At 30.0% G+C, this 18435-nt stretch overlaps 1 protein-coding gene across 19 annotated transcripts in view; it reads right to left on the bottom strand.

The window, feature by feature from the left end:
• Positions 1-18435, bottom strand: part of LOC143079394 (uncharacterized) — an 81338-nt gene that overhangs the window by 24897 nt on the left and 38006 nt on the right. For 13 of the 19 annotated variants that reach the window (XM_076254695.1, XM_076254700.1, XM_076254699.1 and 10 more), the window contains 21 exons: positions 18139-18159; positions 16374-16520; positions 15896-15979; positions 15348-15506; positions 14787-14933; positions 14167-14325; positions 12517-12600; positions 11997-12059; positions 11019-11186; positions 10376-10408; positions 9174-9257; positions 8417-8596; positions 7891-7974; positions 7010-7177; positions 5620-5703; positions 5038-5142; positions 4605-4667; positions 2231-2473; positions 1291-1752; positions 616-699; positions 149-316 (listed from right to left, as the gene is read on the bottom strand). In XM_076254695.1, the coding sequence (XP_076110810.1) occupies positions 149-316; positions 616-699; positions 1291-1752; positions 2231-2473; positions 4605-4667; positions 5038-5142; positions 5620-5703; positions 7010-7177; positions 7891-7974; positions 8417-8596; positions 9174-9257; positions 10376-10408; positions 11019-11186; positions 11997-12059; positions 12517-12600; positions 14167-14325; positions 14787-14933; positions 15348-15506; positions 15896-15979; positions 16374-16520; positions 18139-18159 (2790 nt within the window). The remainder of the gene's footprint in view (positions 1-148; positions 317-615; positions 700-1290; positions 1753-2230; positions 2474-4604; positions 4668-5037; positions 5143-5619; positions 5704-7009; positions 7178-7890; positions 7975-8416; positions 8597-9173; positions 9258-10375; positions 10409-11018; positions 11187-11996; positions 12060-12516; positions 12601-14166; positions 14326-14786; positions 14934-15347; positions 15507-15895; positions 15980-16373; positions 16521-18138; positions 18160-18435) is intronic. The other 6 variants (XM_076254689.1, XM_076254696.1, XM_076254706.1 and 3 more) reach the window with 3 other exon arrangements.

Raw genomic sequence — 18435 nt, 5'->3', positions numbered from 1 at the left:
GTGCAACTTCAAGTTTATGAAAAAACAAGCTACCAACAAAAACTGAGAATTAGTAAAAATAAGCATTTTCCTCTTGCAAATTAACACTGTATGATGAAATTTTTCATGGCAATATGAGTATTTATAAAAATTAAACTGCATAGGATACCTCTTTCATGGCACTGTTTTTCTGTTCTCTGACTGAAGCAAGCTCCACCCTGAGGTCATTAATTTGATCTTGATGATCCGAAATTTGACGGAGCTTGGCACCGAGTTCAGATCTGGTTTCTTCAAGTTCTAATTCCAAATGGGCAATTCTGTCTTCTTTCTCTAGATACTGAAATACAGGAGAATAAATTGGCAATTTAATTGATAAAAAGGTTGGGTCTCATTTTGTACTTCTATTCTTTTTTCTTTTCAGATGAATAAAATCGGACTTTAATTGATATTGTGCATTAAAGCTTATCACTGACGTTAATATTGAAGAAATGTTTCTAATGACAATCTTAAAACCAACCTCCTACAAATTACATGAATATGCAGATAAGGATTTCTTCTTTCTTTGTCAGATATTCAAAATATATATTGCAAGGTAACAGTAATAAGGACTAAAAATGTATAGATCTGATAGAGTACCTCAGTATCTGTATGACTATGTTCTCCTTGGTATGTGAACAGTTCATTCTCTAACTTCTTGGCTCTTTCTTCATTCTTTAATGCCTGAAAAATAAAAACAATTTAGTCAAATGATGAATCTTGTTTCTGAATATGATCTACCACTTTTTACAACTATACCGGTAAATATAAATATGTATTTAATAATGCACTCAATAATCTTTTATACTTAAAAGAGCATCTTTATAACGTTCTGTTAACATGGAAACATGTGTCATTTCATGTACAAATTCACTTTAATCATCCCTTTGGTAAATGTGTTAATACATTGATCAACTTTAATAGCTTTTCAATTTTTTTATCATGTCAAAATGAAAAAAATCTTATGCAGAAATAATATAAATATCTAAAACTATCTGACAGTAACACGCATTGATGTTGCTGTATATCATATTATTTCTGGTTAATCAGTAATACGGCTGATGACTTTTCTAGATTCAATTATTTACATTTCCCATGTCTGGGCTTTTTATACGTTACAATGAAATGCGGATTTTGCTCATTTTAAAGGCTGTAATGTGATCTATAGTTTCTATAAACATCCATGTCATTTGGCCTCTGCAGTCTAGCTGACTCACTAGAAATCATACACATCTCCTTATTCCCTTTATTCATACTATAAATATAAATGCATACCTCTGCAGTAAGATCCTGAACTCTATCTTTGAGATTCCTAATATTGTCTTCATTCTCTCTCATCCTAGCCTGAGCGACAGACAAATCCTCTTGTGAGGTACTGAATTCCTGTGTTAATTGTTCGATCACGTCCTCACATTTCTTCACCTCATGTTTAGTATCTGTGTACATCCTATCTAAATTCTCCATGTCTGTTTTCAGGCTATCGATCCTCTGGTCCTTGTCCAGTTCTTTATTACGACTTTCAGCTAGTTTTTCTTGCAATGTTTTTACCGTATTATCTAAGTGTGCAAGTTCGTTCATGCTCTGATTGTATTTTTGTTTCAAACTGTTCAAATTCAAATCTAATTTTTCATTTTCATTCTTAGAAGAATCGACTTGGTCCTCTAAGACAATAACATGCTGTTTAGCATCAGATAATGATGTGTCCAATTCCTGAATTGTCGCTGCCTGGCGGTCAACCTGGGGGAAAAAAAATGGAATGATTTATAATTTGGTCAAATGTAATCCAAAATAATTTTATAATTTGGTCAAATGTAATCCATATTAATTTTATATAAACTTTTTATATTTATTATTAATTGAATTTTCTTCAAGTTGTATTTTCATGTCTTAATCATCATTTTTATTTAATTCCAATCATAGATGTTTTTTAAAAATGCATTCAAACCCCTCTACAATGCATTCTGGAAACCTCAAAGCCGTCATTCATTTATTTGTTCATACTTTGTAACAAAGAATTTCTTTTTGATTTCTTAGTATCTATCTAAATCTTATTTTCTTTCTTTTTAAACTAAGAGTAGATTCAGTCTTTTTAATTCTAATAAAAAAAATCTGATTTGGTGAAGAAAATAAAATGAAATCATTTTCATCTTTCCTATTCAATGGATGAATTTGAATTTATCCCAAGTCATCACAGCTTTAATCTACTGGTACCCACCTCCTGAGCAGTATCTGACTGGATCCTTTGTAATCTCTCTAGCTCATCATTCAGAGCTGCAATGCTAGCCTTTTGTTCCAGAACCTGGACTTGTGTTTCCTTCAACTCGTTCTTTGTAATATTGATCTCATCTCGAGACATGTCCAAATCTTGCTGCATTCTATTCACATCCTGCCCGTGACTGTTTCTTGCCATTTGCAAGTCTGTTTTCAGTTGCTCAATAGTTCTCATATAATTTTTAACCTGAAAACAGTCAAATTTGTTGATTAACATTTTGGCATTTATTTCTAGCTAAATAATTCATCAACCTTTTTTTATAGTAGTTTTATTTAAAACATTTACATTAGGAAATACTTTTTTTTTCAAAATCATAATTTCTAAATAACATCAAATTTTGATAAACATTTAAAAGTGACCTCAATAAAAGTGGCAACATTTTAATAATCAAAGACAACCTAAGTGTTAAAAAATGGACAATATTTGATATAAAAGTTGAGAAAATTGAGAAATTTTATGTATATCTACGACTTTCTATCAAGTATATTTTGATATATTTTGCAATGTACATTATGAAAAAACTGAGGAAAAGCAAATACATTGGACACCAAAAGCTTGAGGACTTTTAAATTCATTGCAATACCTTTACAGAAATCTCAACTAAACATTTATTTATTTCTTAACAATAAGCAATCATGATTATTTATATTTCAAATGAACTGTTCTAAAATTCAATGAAATTATCCTTCCCCCTCCCCTCTCAAAAATGCAAAAACACAATCATTTTAAACTGAAATTAGTAAAAACTGAATTGAGCAAGTTATATTATACTATGAAATAAGAATTCCATGCTTTTGAACTTCTAAATAAACCTCTTTTCATGCTTTCATTTTATAATATTTCCTATTTAAAATATTAAAACAGACATCCTCTATGCCAAATTCCTCAAAACAAATCAAAATGTCACCAACCAAACAAAAAATAAACAGAAACCCTCATGCAAAACAGAAATTATAAAAGCCTTGGTGTATTACCATGGTTACCAGGGGAGACAACTCTAAGCTAACAATCTCATTCCCTGCCTCATGCAGATAAGAGAGCTGTTAAAGAGTTACCTGTTTGTCAATTTCACAAAGTACCAGAAAATATCGCAGTCATTTTGAATTTCAGATGACTTCTAAACAACTAAGTTAAAACTACTTTTGGTTTTACAGCTATGTTGATTAATAAGTGTTTCCCATTTTGGATTATTTTCACTTAATTATATGCAGATCTTTAAAAAGATGTGTTTTTCAGTTAGAAAGAGAGTTTAAATTGTTTGGATAGTGTCACAGTCTGTACAAATGACAATTACAATAACCCTGAGAAATACATAAATAGGTCACCTGTTGCAAGGTAATATTTCTGCCCCTACCAAACATACCCTCTTTTCCAGTAGGAATCAAAATGTCAAGCCCATATCACTTAGACCCCATTTTACAGAACCTACTTACTAATCTATTGTTAAATTTGTTTTTCATCCTTAATATGCATGAAATACTTGAGATAACATTAATAAAACAACAATTAATCAATTTTAAATGTAAGCATTTCCCTTTTAAATTTGTTTTAAAAAATTAAAACAGGAGTCAGGTGTCTCAAAGAGTAGGGATTTGCCTTCTGAATGTATAATTCAGATTTTTAAAATGCTGTCATCGTAAATTCACTGATAAAAAAATAAATATCTTCCAATATCTTTTTATTGCAAACATAACATGAATATAAAATATATAAATAAGTCCCACAACTAATAATAAGGCGTATAAATAGTTTTAACAAAAGCTATCATCTTTGGTATAGGGAAAGATGACAAGGTGACTGAGATAAGTTCTGGTCCTTTGTGTCTTTTGAAATGGTCCCTACATCAAACAGAAAAATCTGTTCAGTCTTTGTCATTTATATGCTTGTTTCACTATTCTAAGAAAGAAAAAGACCAAAAACTTTCTTAAGACTCAGATAATAGCAAAGCTATGTGGTCATAATTTGCTGTGATTTTTCTTGTAAATAAAACCATGGGAAAAAAGAAAATGTCAAAACAATTAAATTTTTGGCAATATAAACTTAAAAAGAACTAATCATTAACAAGGGAACATTTTAAATCACCTGCTGAATCTAAAATTATTTATTATAAATCAATAAAGTATTTCTATTATTTGACAAAAAATAAACACAACCAATCTTTTCTCATCTGTTAATTCATTTAATAAAATCTGTATTTTTTATTTGTTATATTGTTCCTATCCACAGCAAATATTAAGAAGTGTTTCTGTCTTTGAATACTTTTAATCTTAACTATATATGTTTGAGCAGAAATTTAATAACTGAAGGTTATTCCTACCTCAGAAAGCTGGATTTCTTGATCATGTTGTAGATTTTGGATTGTTTTCCCATCACTTGACAGCTGAAATATATTATTGATACTTTTTATTTCTGTTTGTCATAAAATTGAGAATGGAAATGGAGAATATGTAAAAGAGACAGCAACCCTGCAAATAAGTAGACAAGAGTTTTTGACATATATGTTTAACAATATATGCATTATGGCATCTCATTTTATTTGTGTTTAGAAATAAGAATTATTTATTCTAGAATAGACTATAATTATGCAAAGTCTAGAATAGACTATAAATTATGTCACCAATTTTTTTTTTATTGAAATCACAATTAGACAGTAAAAAAATTTCAAGTGGCTTCTCCATGTAAAACATCAACTGAACTTTACTTTGAAAAGTCACTGATATACCGGTATATTAAACTTTTAAAAGCGTTACCCTCTGTTCATCTTCATCTATCCTGGCATTAAGATTTCTCATTTCTTGTTGGTATTCTTTGATCTTGTTATTCAATCTGATAACTTCATCTTCTCGTATGTTTAACTACAGAGAAAAAAACAACATGTATCAAGCTCTACATTTCTACCAGTTAACATCCATCATAGTGATTACATTTACACAAATTAACAGCCATCATAAAGTTCAGAGAAATTTTATCGTTGAACCAAGTACTATAATGCTTTGTCATTTCAGGAAATGCTTCATACAATAAATGCTGGCAAAGTTAAAATAAAAGTTTAACACTGTTTAGTGACAATTTTTGCAATGATAAAAACATTGCAAACATTTCTGAATTAACAGTAATGTCTAAGAGAGTAAGTATCAAAACTTCTACACTTCATAAAAAACTTGAAATCTATTTGATATTATCTCATTCTAAAAATGTTTAATCTGATTTTTAACCCTAACATATATTTTTCAGTTTCATTCATCCTCTCTCCAAATGAAAGTTCTCTTCATAACAGTCTTAATTTTTTAATTTATTAAATGAATCAATCTAAAATTTAAAATTTGACTTACCTCTTCCATACAACCTGTATATTTTTCTTGGGATGTGTCTAAGTCTGTCTGTAATTTCAGAATCACTTGATCTCTACTTGCAACCTAAAATACAAATTAGCTATTGTTTTACTTTACTTATGGAACTAAGGGAGCTTTACAACAACAATTTTACATAAACAAGAGTGCACACACTGAAATGTCTCGCCTTCTATACTAATCATTGATATTATGTTGATAGTCCAAAGTATAAAGCAAAGCTTTATTACAACTGTCACATAAACTTAACATTAAACCAAAATAACTAAACAAAGACCAATGAACCTTGAAAATTAGGTCAAGGTCAGATAAACCATACCAGGCAGACATGTACAGCTAACAATGCTTCTATAAAACATATATAGTTGACCCATTACTTAAAGTTAAAGAAAAATAGACCAAAACACAAAAACTTAACACTGTGCAATGAACCGTGAAAATGAGGTCACGGTCAAATAAAACCTGCACGACTGACATAAAGATCATAAAATATTTCCATACACCAAATATAGTTGACCTATGGTATATAGTATTAGATAAAAAGACCAAAACTCAAAAACTTAACTTTGACCACTGAACCATGAATATGAGGTCAAGGTCACAAGACATCTGCCCGCTAGACATGTACACCTTACAATCATTCCAAACAACAAATATAGTAGACCTATTGCATATAGTATGAGAAAAACAGACCAAAACACAAAAATTTAACCAAAACCACTGAACCATGAAAATGAGGTCAAGGTCAGATGACACCTGTCAGTTGGACATGTACACCTTACAGTCCTTCCATACACTGAATATACTAGCCCTATTGCTTATAGTATCTGAGATATGGACTTGACCACCAAAACTTAACCTTGTTCACTGATCCATGAAATGAGGTCGAGGTCAAGTGAAAACTGTCTGACGGGCATGAGGACCTTGCAAGGTACGCATATACCAAATATAGTTATCCTATTACTTATAATAAGAGAGAATTCAACATTACAAAAAATTTGAACTTTTTTTTCAAGTGGTCACTGAACCATGAAAATGAGGTCAAGGACATTGGACATGTGACTGACGGAAACTTCGTAACATGAAGCATCTATATACAAAGTATGAAGCATCCAGGTCTTCCACCTTCTAAAATATAAAGCTTTTAAGAAGTGAGCTAACACCGCCGCCGCCGTAGCCGCCGCCGGATCACTATCCCTATGTCGAGCTTTCTGCAACAATAGTTGCAGGCTCGACAATAAAACCACTTAAAGAAGTTTAAGAAACACGGAATTTCCAACATACCCCAATGAATGAAACATCTTTATATTTTTTTTTGTTTTGAACATTTTCTATTACAATTTAATCTCCTGTGGTATAACATCATATTTACCTCTTTCTGGCATGTCCTGTGTTTTTCCTGTGATATGGTAAGTTCTAACTCCATCTGATTGACCTGTTCTGTCAGGTGACCACACTCTTGACCACTATGTTGATTATTACTATTTAACTGAGAATTCTCAGCCTTTAGATTCTGTATGTCATCTTCTGCCTTCAACATCTGAAATTGTAAAACACCTTGCTAAATCAAAGTTTGGAGACAAACATACATTCCAATTCTATATTATGTTTATGGTACTAAAAACTAAAAATTTTACATCTGACAGTAAAAGGATTTCCCCTACATCATTTATGTTCATAGTTCATTTTTCGTTAAAAAAAATTGAAATTTTCAATAAACAAACACAAATCCACTACATTTGAACTTTGTGAGATAGTTGTTTCATTGGCAATCATACCACATCTCCTTATTTGTATATGTTTATATTTAAAATACCGCTGGATTAACAACAACGCTTTAGTGAGCTGCAAGTTTATTATGTCACATAAGGCATATATTAGGCATAATAAACTTGCAGCTCACTAAAGCGTTGTTGTTAATCCAGCGGTATTTTATTTATTTTTTTATTAACAACCCTGCATACCATCGGGTATCCTCTTTAGTGACTCTACCTTTACTTCACCACTAAAGCGTTGGTTCAGCAGCTTTTTATTTTATGTTTATATTTAGTCAAATATTCAATGTCAGCCTCCATCAATAATAACTGACTACCACAAAATAGCACAATATTGTTTAAAGTGGTGTTAAACACCAATCGATCAATCAATCACAATGACAGCATTAACATCCTGCAACTACAAGACTTAAAGTTGACAAGTTAAAAAATTGTATGGATAAACCCTAATCATTTAGGAATGAAAGGAGATACTGACCTCATTGTAACAGGAGCTGTACTGTGCCTGGGATTCCATCAAATCTTCTTGTAACTGTTTGATAGTCCCATCTCTCCTCCTCACCTGAAAATTACCAAAATCCATCATGTCTATTTCGTCCATGTCAAAAATCAAAACTTGTTAACTGTGATTTATATAACTTAAGCTTATCGTTTTCACTATATTAAGATAATTGAAATTTAACATAAACTTATTAAAGTTTCTTCAATCTCATAACACTTTAAATCCCTTTTAATCCTATTTCATGCTCATTGGTTTTAATTTATACAATGTAGTGCACATATATATATGCACATAACTTTGAATTTGCACAGTCTGCAAATCAATTAATAACAGTAAGTAATTGTATGTATACTTATATTGTATATAATCAACACCATAATAATGTGTTTCAACAACAGATATACAAAAGTTTTATTAAACTCACAATACTGTCAAAATGACTGTTGTTACAATTTTATTAGAACATATTAAAATTTCAAAAAAGGGAGTTAACTCTACTTACTTCTTCATCAGACTGTTTCTTTATCTTATCTAAATCAACATGAGTCCTAGTTAAAGCGTCTTGAAGTTTCTTTACAGTTTCAGTTGTTTTCTGGATTTCTGTTAATTTGTCTTGATGTTTTGCTTTCAACTTTCCAATTTCAGAATTCAACTTTTGGATGGTTTCATCTCTCACAATCATCTATAAATAAAAGAAATACTTTCAAATATGTCCTGAACTATATATCAAACCACTCTCATACAACCTTATTTGTAAGATCAATATTGATTGGACACAGGTTAGCAGCTTATTGATGTTGTGAGAATAAGGTTTATGCAAAAAATGTGTTAAAATCGATGAAAAAATAATTATGCACTACTTGCTCCAACTTGTGTATTTGTCATAAAATTGTTTAATGGACAAGTATTGCTATACACATACACATCAGCACGTTACTTGAATATCTGAGTAAATATAATTAATCCACTGCTTGATATGGGCAAGGCTAGGTTATAAAGAGTACTATCCCCACTGCACAATGTTTTAATCACTCACAAAGGTAGGAAGTAGGCCTGAAAATATGGCTAAATATAGATCGCAAGCCATTATTTCAATGTGTACAAATTATACCCCAAAACATGTTTTCTACAAGTCTTAAAGAACTTATTTAAAATTAACCCCTTTCCACAGCTTTCCTACTAATATCAATTATTTCCTAGATTTCTACTGCTTTTTTAGAATAAGATAAAATAGTTACCCTCACAATTATCTAACTTACCTTCCCTCCCATATCCTTTCTCTGTTTCTGCAGACCATCAATATCTCCTTTAAGTTGCTGAATCAACTCATCTTTTGTTGTATTCTAAAAAATACATAAATATACAATTTAATTATCTAAAGTAAACAAAACATCATACCATATTTAATATTCTTAAACTTTGAACTTTAGTGGATTATTCGAGACTCATACCAACTCTTTGTAACTTTTGATCTCTCAAAAAAATATTGTTCACTGGCACAAATATCTTCTAGTTCAACAGAACTTTTATGTGTTTTTTCATTCATTTTTTGGAAAGACCCTTTAAAAGTCTTTAGTAGTCATCTCTCTACCAACGTTTTTTGACTGTACAACATTATATTTAGCCATCCAATTTCACTGATTAATATATGATCCTGTCCAATTATTATAATCTTAGAGATGTTAAGATTGACTTACAGGTAACATTAAGTATAAACCATATGAAGTCCATAAGAAATATTTCAAACTCTCACAAAATAGAATTTAACAACAACAAAAACAAAAACAACAAAAATTGGCTTCAGTAAAATTGTATCATTTATGGATATTGAAAATCCTTTACTTTTCCTTTAATTAAGAAACCAAATCTACAAACATCACAAACTATTTTGTATAGCAGAAATTGTGAAAATGTATGATTATTTTTTAATCAGATTATATTCAACTACTAAAAAGGTATACTGCAGGCTGAATTTTGGTATACTTTTAAGCAAACAAAAATATTGAAATACAATAATATATGTATTTTTTCAAACTTTCCAAAAAAAAATAAAAAGCATCTTTGTACATCAGAGGATTGCAATTATTAATTTATATGAAGCAAGGAATTGTTATATTCAGGTAGTACAAGTTAAACAGCAAAACCTAAGAATAGGAAACCAGTTCAGAGATTTTTGAGAATGTTTTAATCTCTTTTTTTATTTATTTATTGTTATTTATTACTTTTTTTAAAGAATTATTGGTCATCTATTTACTTTCAGTTAATATTTTAAAGACCAATTCATTTGGTGCTACAATTGTAGAACAATTTGGTGCTATTTCATTTTAATATTTAAGTGTGCATGGGTCGAAATAAGAAATACTAATTGTATCATATTTGAAAATAGCAGAATACAAGAATAACAAGATACAGTTATATAAACTCTGTACAGAAAAAGATACAAACATGTCCAACATCTTACCTCAATCTCTAAGCCAGTTACCCTGGCAGGTACCTGTTTATTATAGGGGTATAACTTTAATTCGGTTTTTCGATATACTCTAGAACAGTATCTAAGCTTTTCATTATTTCAGCATTTCAACTAACAACTTTCATTTATTATTCATGCCTTGTAAAAGTTGTTTTGGCTTATTACTTAGATTTATAACAACTCCTGTTAACAGTTTATACTTCCTTCAACAAAGGCCTTTTTAGCAAAACTGAATGTACACTATTACCAATATTATCCAAAAGGTCTCATTTTTTTTGTGGAGGCAATTGTTTAAAACTCACTGCTAAAAGAACCTGAAACTTGATATTTACATTTCAACAATTATTTCTTAGGTTCAGGAGCAAGACTAGAAAACACTTATATCTTGTCTAATCCTCATACAGAATTTGAATAAGATGTAAAATTTACTATAAGTTTATAGTCAAAAACTCCATCATGCATTATAATGTGATGTGGTATCCATCAACTCCCCAATTAGAACTAAAAAATACACATATGCAAAAGACCCAGCTCCATTTTATAAGATATTCTAATTAAGACCATACCATATTCATGAATATAAATTCATTATAATACATGTATTCTCAAATATAACCCCTTAACTATAACTTACATTTTGATGAAGCTTGTCAGCTTGTGACTGTACAGAGGCAAGCTCTACATTGAGTTCCCGTACTTGATCTTCAAGTTTCTGGATTTCATCAAACTGATGAGAAGTTCTTTTCTTGGACTCGTCCAGCTGACGTTCCAAATTACTTATCATGCCTGATTTCGTGTCAACCTACAACATCAAATGACATTTTTATTTATAATAATATATAGAAGCTAACTTGCTGTCAAAAATATGGACACCTGAAACAGGTACTGTAAATTCAGAAATTATTTTGAGGTTTTTATTATTGCAAACCCAAACGTTTGAAATATTTTATATGAATTAAAAAGGATTTTTCTCAAAATTGTAAAAATTAAAATAATTAAAGTCTAAAATGATAAAATCGCAAAAATAAATGCATGCAATAATTTTTGAATTTACAGTATTAGTTTTCGCAATTTAACAACTTCAACTAAATTAGTTTATACTCAAAACACAAATTAACTACAATGAAAATTATTAAAGCACTCTTATCATGCTTATAGAAGAAAATGGTTTAAATTCAATTAGTTGAAAAATAAATGAAAAACTTTTATTGATTTACCTACATTGACATGTAAACTTTTTAAATCAGTACTTCAAAATTTTAAGGCAGCATCATTTGTAATGTTTATTTTGATTGGACAATGTCACTTATTTTTATGATATCAATTCACAAATTGATGCTATCGAAATGTACATACAACCACAGACAACATGTGGCAGATTTTAAATATAAGATTTGACGTTGTTTTCTGTCAGTTTCATTAATATAGAGATAACAATATTGTATTTTAAGCTAGATGGCATCAATTGGTGATTCTGAGGTTGCAAATTCAACTTAATTTGAGTCCATCAAATAACAAATTGATGCTGTCAGAGCTAAAGATACAATACAGATATCTCTTAAGTATACTGCATTAACTTGTACTTGCTAGGAAAATCACTTGATAATCATACCTCAGCCTGTGTTGTTCTGAACCTTTGTTTCAGCTGGTCCAATTCTCGTTCTAACTGGTTAACCTAACAAAATATTGATACTTATATTATCAACAAATATATATAAACTTATGTATTATATCAAGAAATGTTTTCACATATGAAAATGAAATTGTATGTGTCACCTAGTTATTTCTGAGTAAATGAGATATTTTGAAAGAAAAAAAACAAGCAAAGTTTCCTCAAAATATAAAATCAAAAGTAATGTAGAAAACTAGTGACAATCTTCCTTAATACTTATTAATTGGTTTCATAAAAGTATACATTCCCAAAATCTATATTTGATCCTCAATGTCAATACTTTAGATCTTTAGGTATTGTGTTGATCCAAACAGTGGATCCAAAGATGTTAAATTTGATTAGACAATAGTCTATAAACAATGTAACTTGCTATGGGTTGATTTTATGCTTGTCACTGAGTTTTTTTCATCAACATCAATATATGCTATTAAATACTGAAGATTTTCAATTATTGAATTACCTTCTCAGCAAATTTGCTGTTTGACTCTTGTAGAGAAACATGCTCCATCTTTAACCTTTTGATTGCATCCTCTCTTCTCTTGACCTACAATATAAATCATTATTACTGCATGCTTTGTATCTTTCAAGTCCGCATTACATGCATACATGTCAAGTGATATGATATTCGCGTGTAATACACGCTTTTTCAACGGTTTACACGCGAGGATTTTGTCACATGGCGTGTACACGCTTTTCACCACTTTACACGCAATTACACGCTTTTTCGTTCTTTTCATTTTTGGTCGTTAGTGATATCGCTATTCTCTGGTTTTTTCCTTATTCGGCGATAAATACCGAAATATTCGAAGTAATTGTTTATTTTTCTTTATGACAAACAGTAAAAGGTTAGTAGTTTGCGATTAGTTTTAACGATTTTGTGACTCTCTTTCAAATTCACTTTATAGGGGAAATGTGCACAGAAAGAGGTCACTTTCAGGGCCTGTACCGTCGTCTAAAGTACCGATTGTTAAGCCAAAACGATGTGTACGGCAAGATTCAAGATTTATAAATTATATTTTTGAGTTCGAGTTTTAACGATCAAGTGACAAGTAACGCATAATTTGTGCATTCTATGTTGCAATGATAAAAAAAACCAATACATGTGAGAGGAGAAATACAATGTAGCTATTTGAATAAGCATTTAACATGTTTATCTAATGGAAATCAAATTTATAAAACATTTTTCTTTTTCAATTTCAGTTTCAAATCTAGCCAACACGGCAACAGATTTCTACTGGCCATGGGGATAAAAATATCACAGAACTGTTGGATCAGCTCTCATAGTACCAGCTTTCTTCTGATGAACTACTCAGTTTTAACCAGGCAATAGCAGTAGGAGCAATGGCAGAGATAATAGATGACATTTTACAATGTACATTGCCAAAAAAAACCCAAACATTATGACATTCTTTCAAATCTTGATGAAGCTAATTCAGTCAAATATCAATTCCTACTGTGGGAGAGCCTTTTCAATTATAAAGAAATTGACACTGAATTCTGATCAGAACTTGACTATGTTACATTTGTATTGTGTGCTGTTATCAAATAAATGCAACTAAACTTGAAACTGGCAGTTGTTTGAATATGTGTTTAATACAATAAAAATTCACAGTAGAATATATATTGTTTTTTATATTCATAACATTACCACATTCATATTAACAAGTCTGCATCTACGTCACGCGTTTTCACACGCTTTTTGACATATCATGTCATGTCATGACATGATTTCCCATTGTCAGAGGTTGACATGTATGATTACATGTTTGAGTGTAATAAAAGTCTGATAATATAACTAAGTAACAGGAACCTTTTTCGAATTTATAAAACATAAAACATTATAATGGCCATCCATATTTTCTTACTATTTTGTATGGATACATTTTTTTGTGTGCAGTAAAATTTTCTTACATCACCACTAATTAGATGGTCTTTGTTGAATACTTTAAAACTAGTCAGAATTAAACTGTTGAAATGGCTTAACTATATAAATAACTTTCAAAATGAACATTTATTTTATAAACATATGACCACTAATGCACCATCCTCGTAGGTAGTCAAATACAACTCTAGTAGCAAATAAAAGAACAAAAAACAAATTTCTATTTACCTCAGAGCTAAGAACATCTTGTTCACTCTGTGCATTTATAGCAAATGCCTGAATCCTTGCCTCCAATCTGCCATTCTCTTCTACTGCTTCCCTGTACTGTTGTTTGACTGTTTCCAAATCATGTTCTTGCTGCTGGATAGTTATCTCCCTTCTTGATAGCTGGAGAAATATAATAAACCAGTTATCTCCCTTTCACTTATGTGATAACAGCAAAGAACAGATACCTTGCTAGACACTATTTTTTTCAGGTGTATATTATAATATCGGGTAAACAAATCAATTTTGCTGATAAATCTTTTTCCTGTTTAGAACTTTTGATTTTGCAGAAATTTTCCTATACATTTTCAAACTTTTTAGTTGTATTTGTGATGGGAAGCTTGACAAAGTTTGTGATGATTTATATTTGTATTATTTTTCGACTTGTTGAAGATAAAAAAAATTAACTGCCTATAAATGAAAAGTATTTTTTAAAATGTTATTTCACTTATATTAGAATTCCTATGTTGCATATGGGTAATAAACAGAATACTGAAAATAACCAACAGTCAAATAAATTGAATTCTAAATTTTTATCACAGACTATTTCAAATCTTCCTACATTATCCTTTATTTGGACTTACTATATCCTCAGATTTTCGTCTTTCCTCTTTGGCAATAGAGAAGTCTGACTCCAACCTCTGAATTAGGGCATCTTTGTGTTCAAGCTCCCTATGAATATCCTCCCTGTTCAGACTTAGTCGTTGAATCTGTTCTTCTCTTGACATCAGCTGCAAATACAAAAGATAGGTTTAGCTAAACAGTCATGAGGAAATAAATGTGTAAAAACCTTGATGAGATTTGGCATTTAACAGCTACGACTGTCCCTACATGACATTTGCAGATCAGTCTCACTTTTTGTTTTAATGCTGTGAAAAAGAAACTCCATACTGTAATTTTGAACCACAGTGGTATAATTGTCTGTAAATTAAACATCAGTCTGAATAATTAACAATAATTATTGTAAATCTTACTCAGATATGAGTCCTTGGCCACTATGATTGGAAGTTTCAATCTGAAGTGTAACAATTGATTCATTCATTCAAGACTATAATTTTATCAAATTGTTTGGTAAAGAACATGAAATTTCTTCTTGGAATCTTAGGATATCTTTGGTAAGCTCAAAATACACTACCGGTACATACCTGACCAGAACTCTGAGACAACTTTTCATGGAGTACACATATTTCAGCCTTCAGTCTATGGATGTCTTCTTCTCTATCAGCAAGCTCAGACTTCAATACAGTTTCACCTTGGCTTTTTGTCAGGTCTTTTTCTTGTGACTCTGTTTGGAGACGATCAATCTATAACAAATAAGTAAAATTTGTGTTAATTTCCAGTATTCCACTTAAAAAAACACTATTTAAATAAAAAAACATCAAAGTTTCAGAATTTACAAGAAACCAGAATTTTAATGGGTACATGCAAACAGTCATTTTAATGTCTGTGTCATTTTGGTCTTTTGTGGATAGTTGTCTCATTGGAAATCATACCACATCTTCTTTTTTATATATTGAGTAGAAATGAATTCATGCTTTTATTTTTATTATTCAGTCTTTTAAACTTTTTTAGACTAAGAGAATCATGCTTTTGGCGAGACTAAAAAGTTTGAAAATAAGTCTCATATAATTTAAATTGAGCAGCGTATCAGACATAATATTAAGTTTAAGCAGTTAATAATCTCTGTGCATACCTCTCTAGCCTGTGCAGTGTATCGACTCTGCGATTGCTGTAGGTCTTGGTTCATAGACTCCATTTTCCTCTGGCTTTCTTGTAACTGTAAAACATTAAATTTTGATTTTTCTGTTAGATTATATACAAGTATATAAATCAATAAAAATGGTCAAACATTTCCTTCTCCTTAATATTCTCTTTTAATGTCTTTCAGGTTTGTCTTTGTACCTATCTTATAGTTGTATGGTTTTATTATTAATGTATTGCTTTTTTTATTAGTTTTTTATTTGCCACTAAATGTTTTTGTAATCTCTTTGTATTACTTTTAAATAATTATCATCAATTTAAGAGTTCATCAATTCATATTCTTAAATAAAAGAAGCAAAACATCTAAGAAGGGGGATTGGAGGGGTCCTGATCCCGAAATCCTGTGGTCCGGAATTTAAAGAAATTTTATTCCTGAAATCCCGAAATCCCTCCCCCTGAACTGCACTCACTCTGACTTGATACTGTTTGACTTCATCCCTCATTTGTTTGACAACATCACCCCGGTGGTGAGCAGATCCAAGAGCCTCTCGTAACTTCTCTTCCAAATCACGATTCTCGTTCCTCATTTTAACAAGGCTGTCGTGTCTATCAGCAACCTGTTAATGTAGATACAGAAAAATTCTAAAACCTTTATAAGATCATTTTTGATGCAACAGCTAATGGATGCATGCAAATGCGATTGAAATGACAATGTGAAGGACTAGGACTATTCAAAAGAACAATTTACAAAATAAAAATACAATGATAAGAAGGTGATTAACACATCTAGATTTAAACTGTCATTGCTGAAAACAAAGTGAAAGTAGAAGACCTATCAACATAGATATTTTAAGTTTTCAAAGCATCAATATTTATCACTGGGATTTAATCTGTGCATGAAATAATAAGAGGGCTCTTCACATCAATAGTGTTAACTTTTACAACTTTTCAGACAGACAAATTTGAATTGATACATTTGAATTATTATAATTTTAAAACTGTAAATATTTTCCAATTTAATTATAGAGAGTGTGCATATACATGTATACAGACAGGATACTATTATACATAAAAAATGTAAACTTTATATGTCAAATAATTGATCCAAAATTAGAGCTTATAAAAACCTTCATCAATATTGGAATATAACAAAGTTTTGAACAAAATTTGTATGGTAAACATTACAAACTTCAGGATTATTATTGGACAAAAAATGTTGGTATATACATAATAAAAGACATCCTGACTTGTCTATTTTCATTCATCTTTCAAAATTGAAGCAGATTTGTAATAACACACTATAGGTTGTTACTATATGCTGATGAGGGGTTATTTATTTAGGGGAGAAAGCATACTAGATATACATAAGGTACTTATATGTATGTTTAAATGACTGTTAATACATCTATAGCAAAAAGAAAATAGTATCCTTTAGCAAAATAAACCAAAAAAACACCAGATATTCATTTTTACATAAGATAGTTTTATCAAGGTTCAATTCTGCTCGATTGCATAATACTTTTTAAACACATTTTAATATTTTCCTGTTTAACGTGTTTTTTAACCAACTTCCATAAATATATCAAAATGCAGCTAAATAATTCCAAATAGTTTTGCATGTAAAAGTATAAACAGCCATTAAGGAAAAGACAACTCCCTTCTAATTGTCAGGATATTGTATTACATGTACTTCTAATTCTAGTTTAATATTACATAAATAGGAACTTATGTCTATTAATAGAAACCGGAATCCCTGAAAGCCAATTCCTAAAAATAACTACAGCATTATACATAATGCTATATTCCTTTATAGCTATTGTTCAGATATATTTATATATTCTTAGAATCTTATGAAATAAAAATCTCATCTGAAACAGCTAGAAATCTTTAATGATCTTAGATGAAAACATTTAAATCATCATTAAAATGAGTTTTCCATGTGAAAAAAATATAGGTAAATTTTGTAAAATTCAAATGAGTATTAGATTTGTTGACAAATGATTTTTTCCCCATTTCTTTAAATTTCTCTTTTTATCATTATTTAATCCAATTGTTATTAAAGTGTAAAATTGAATATGTGCATAAAGTAGACTAGCCAATTTCTTAAACACTGTCAATTTGCTATAGCTTACTATTTCAGATGAGATGAAAACGTAAGAAAGCAAAGTTATGGCATATTATTTGTTTGATAGAAGTAACTGAAAGCCAAGCGAAAGAGAAGAAGTGACCACTTACACCATACTGATGAGAACCATACTACGAAAAAATTGTCAAATTTGTTAAAATATTTTTTCTATTAAAATATATTAAAAGCATTCTATTAAATCATTAAAACTCAAAAATTAAACATTAAAAAACTGAACTATATTAATCTTCTGTAATTTAAAAATACATCAAAATTTAAATAAAACTGAAAAAGATACTACACCAAATATCTGGTTATATTTGACATTAAAAGCAGTTAAACTAGACACATAGCAACAACAAGGAGCTGCACATCTGTAGTAAATACACCAGCAATCAGTCATGTAA

Source organism: Mytilus galloprovincialis, chromosome 6 (assembly GCF_965363235.1).
Source record: "Mytilus galloprovincialis chromosome 6, xbMytGall1.hap1.1, whole genome shotgun sequence".
Lineage (NCBI taxonomy): Eukaryota > Metazoa > Mollusca > Bivalvia > Mytilida > Mytilidae > Mytilus > Mytilus galloprovincialis.
This window is presented reverse-complemented; position numbering and strand designations above follow the sequence as displayed.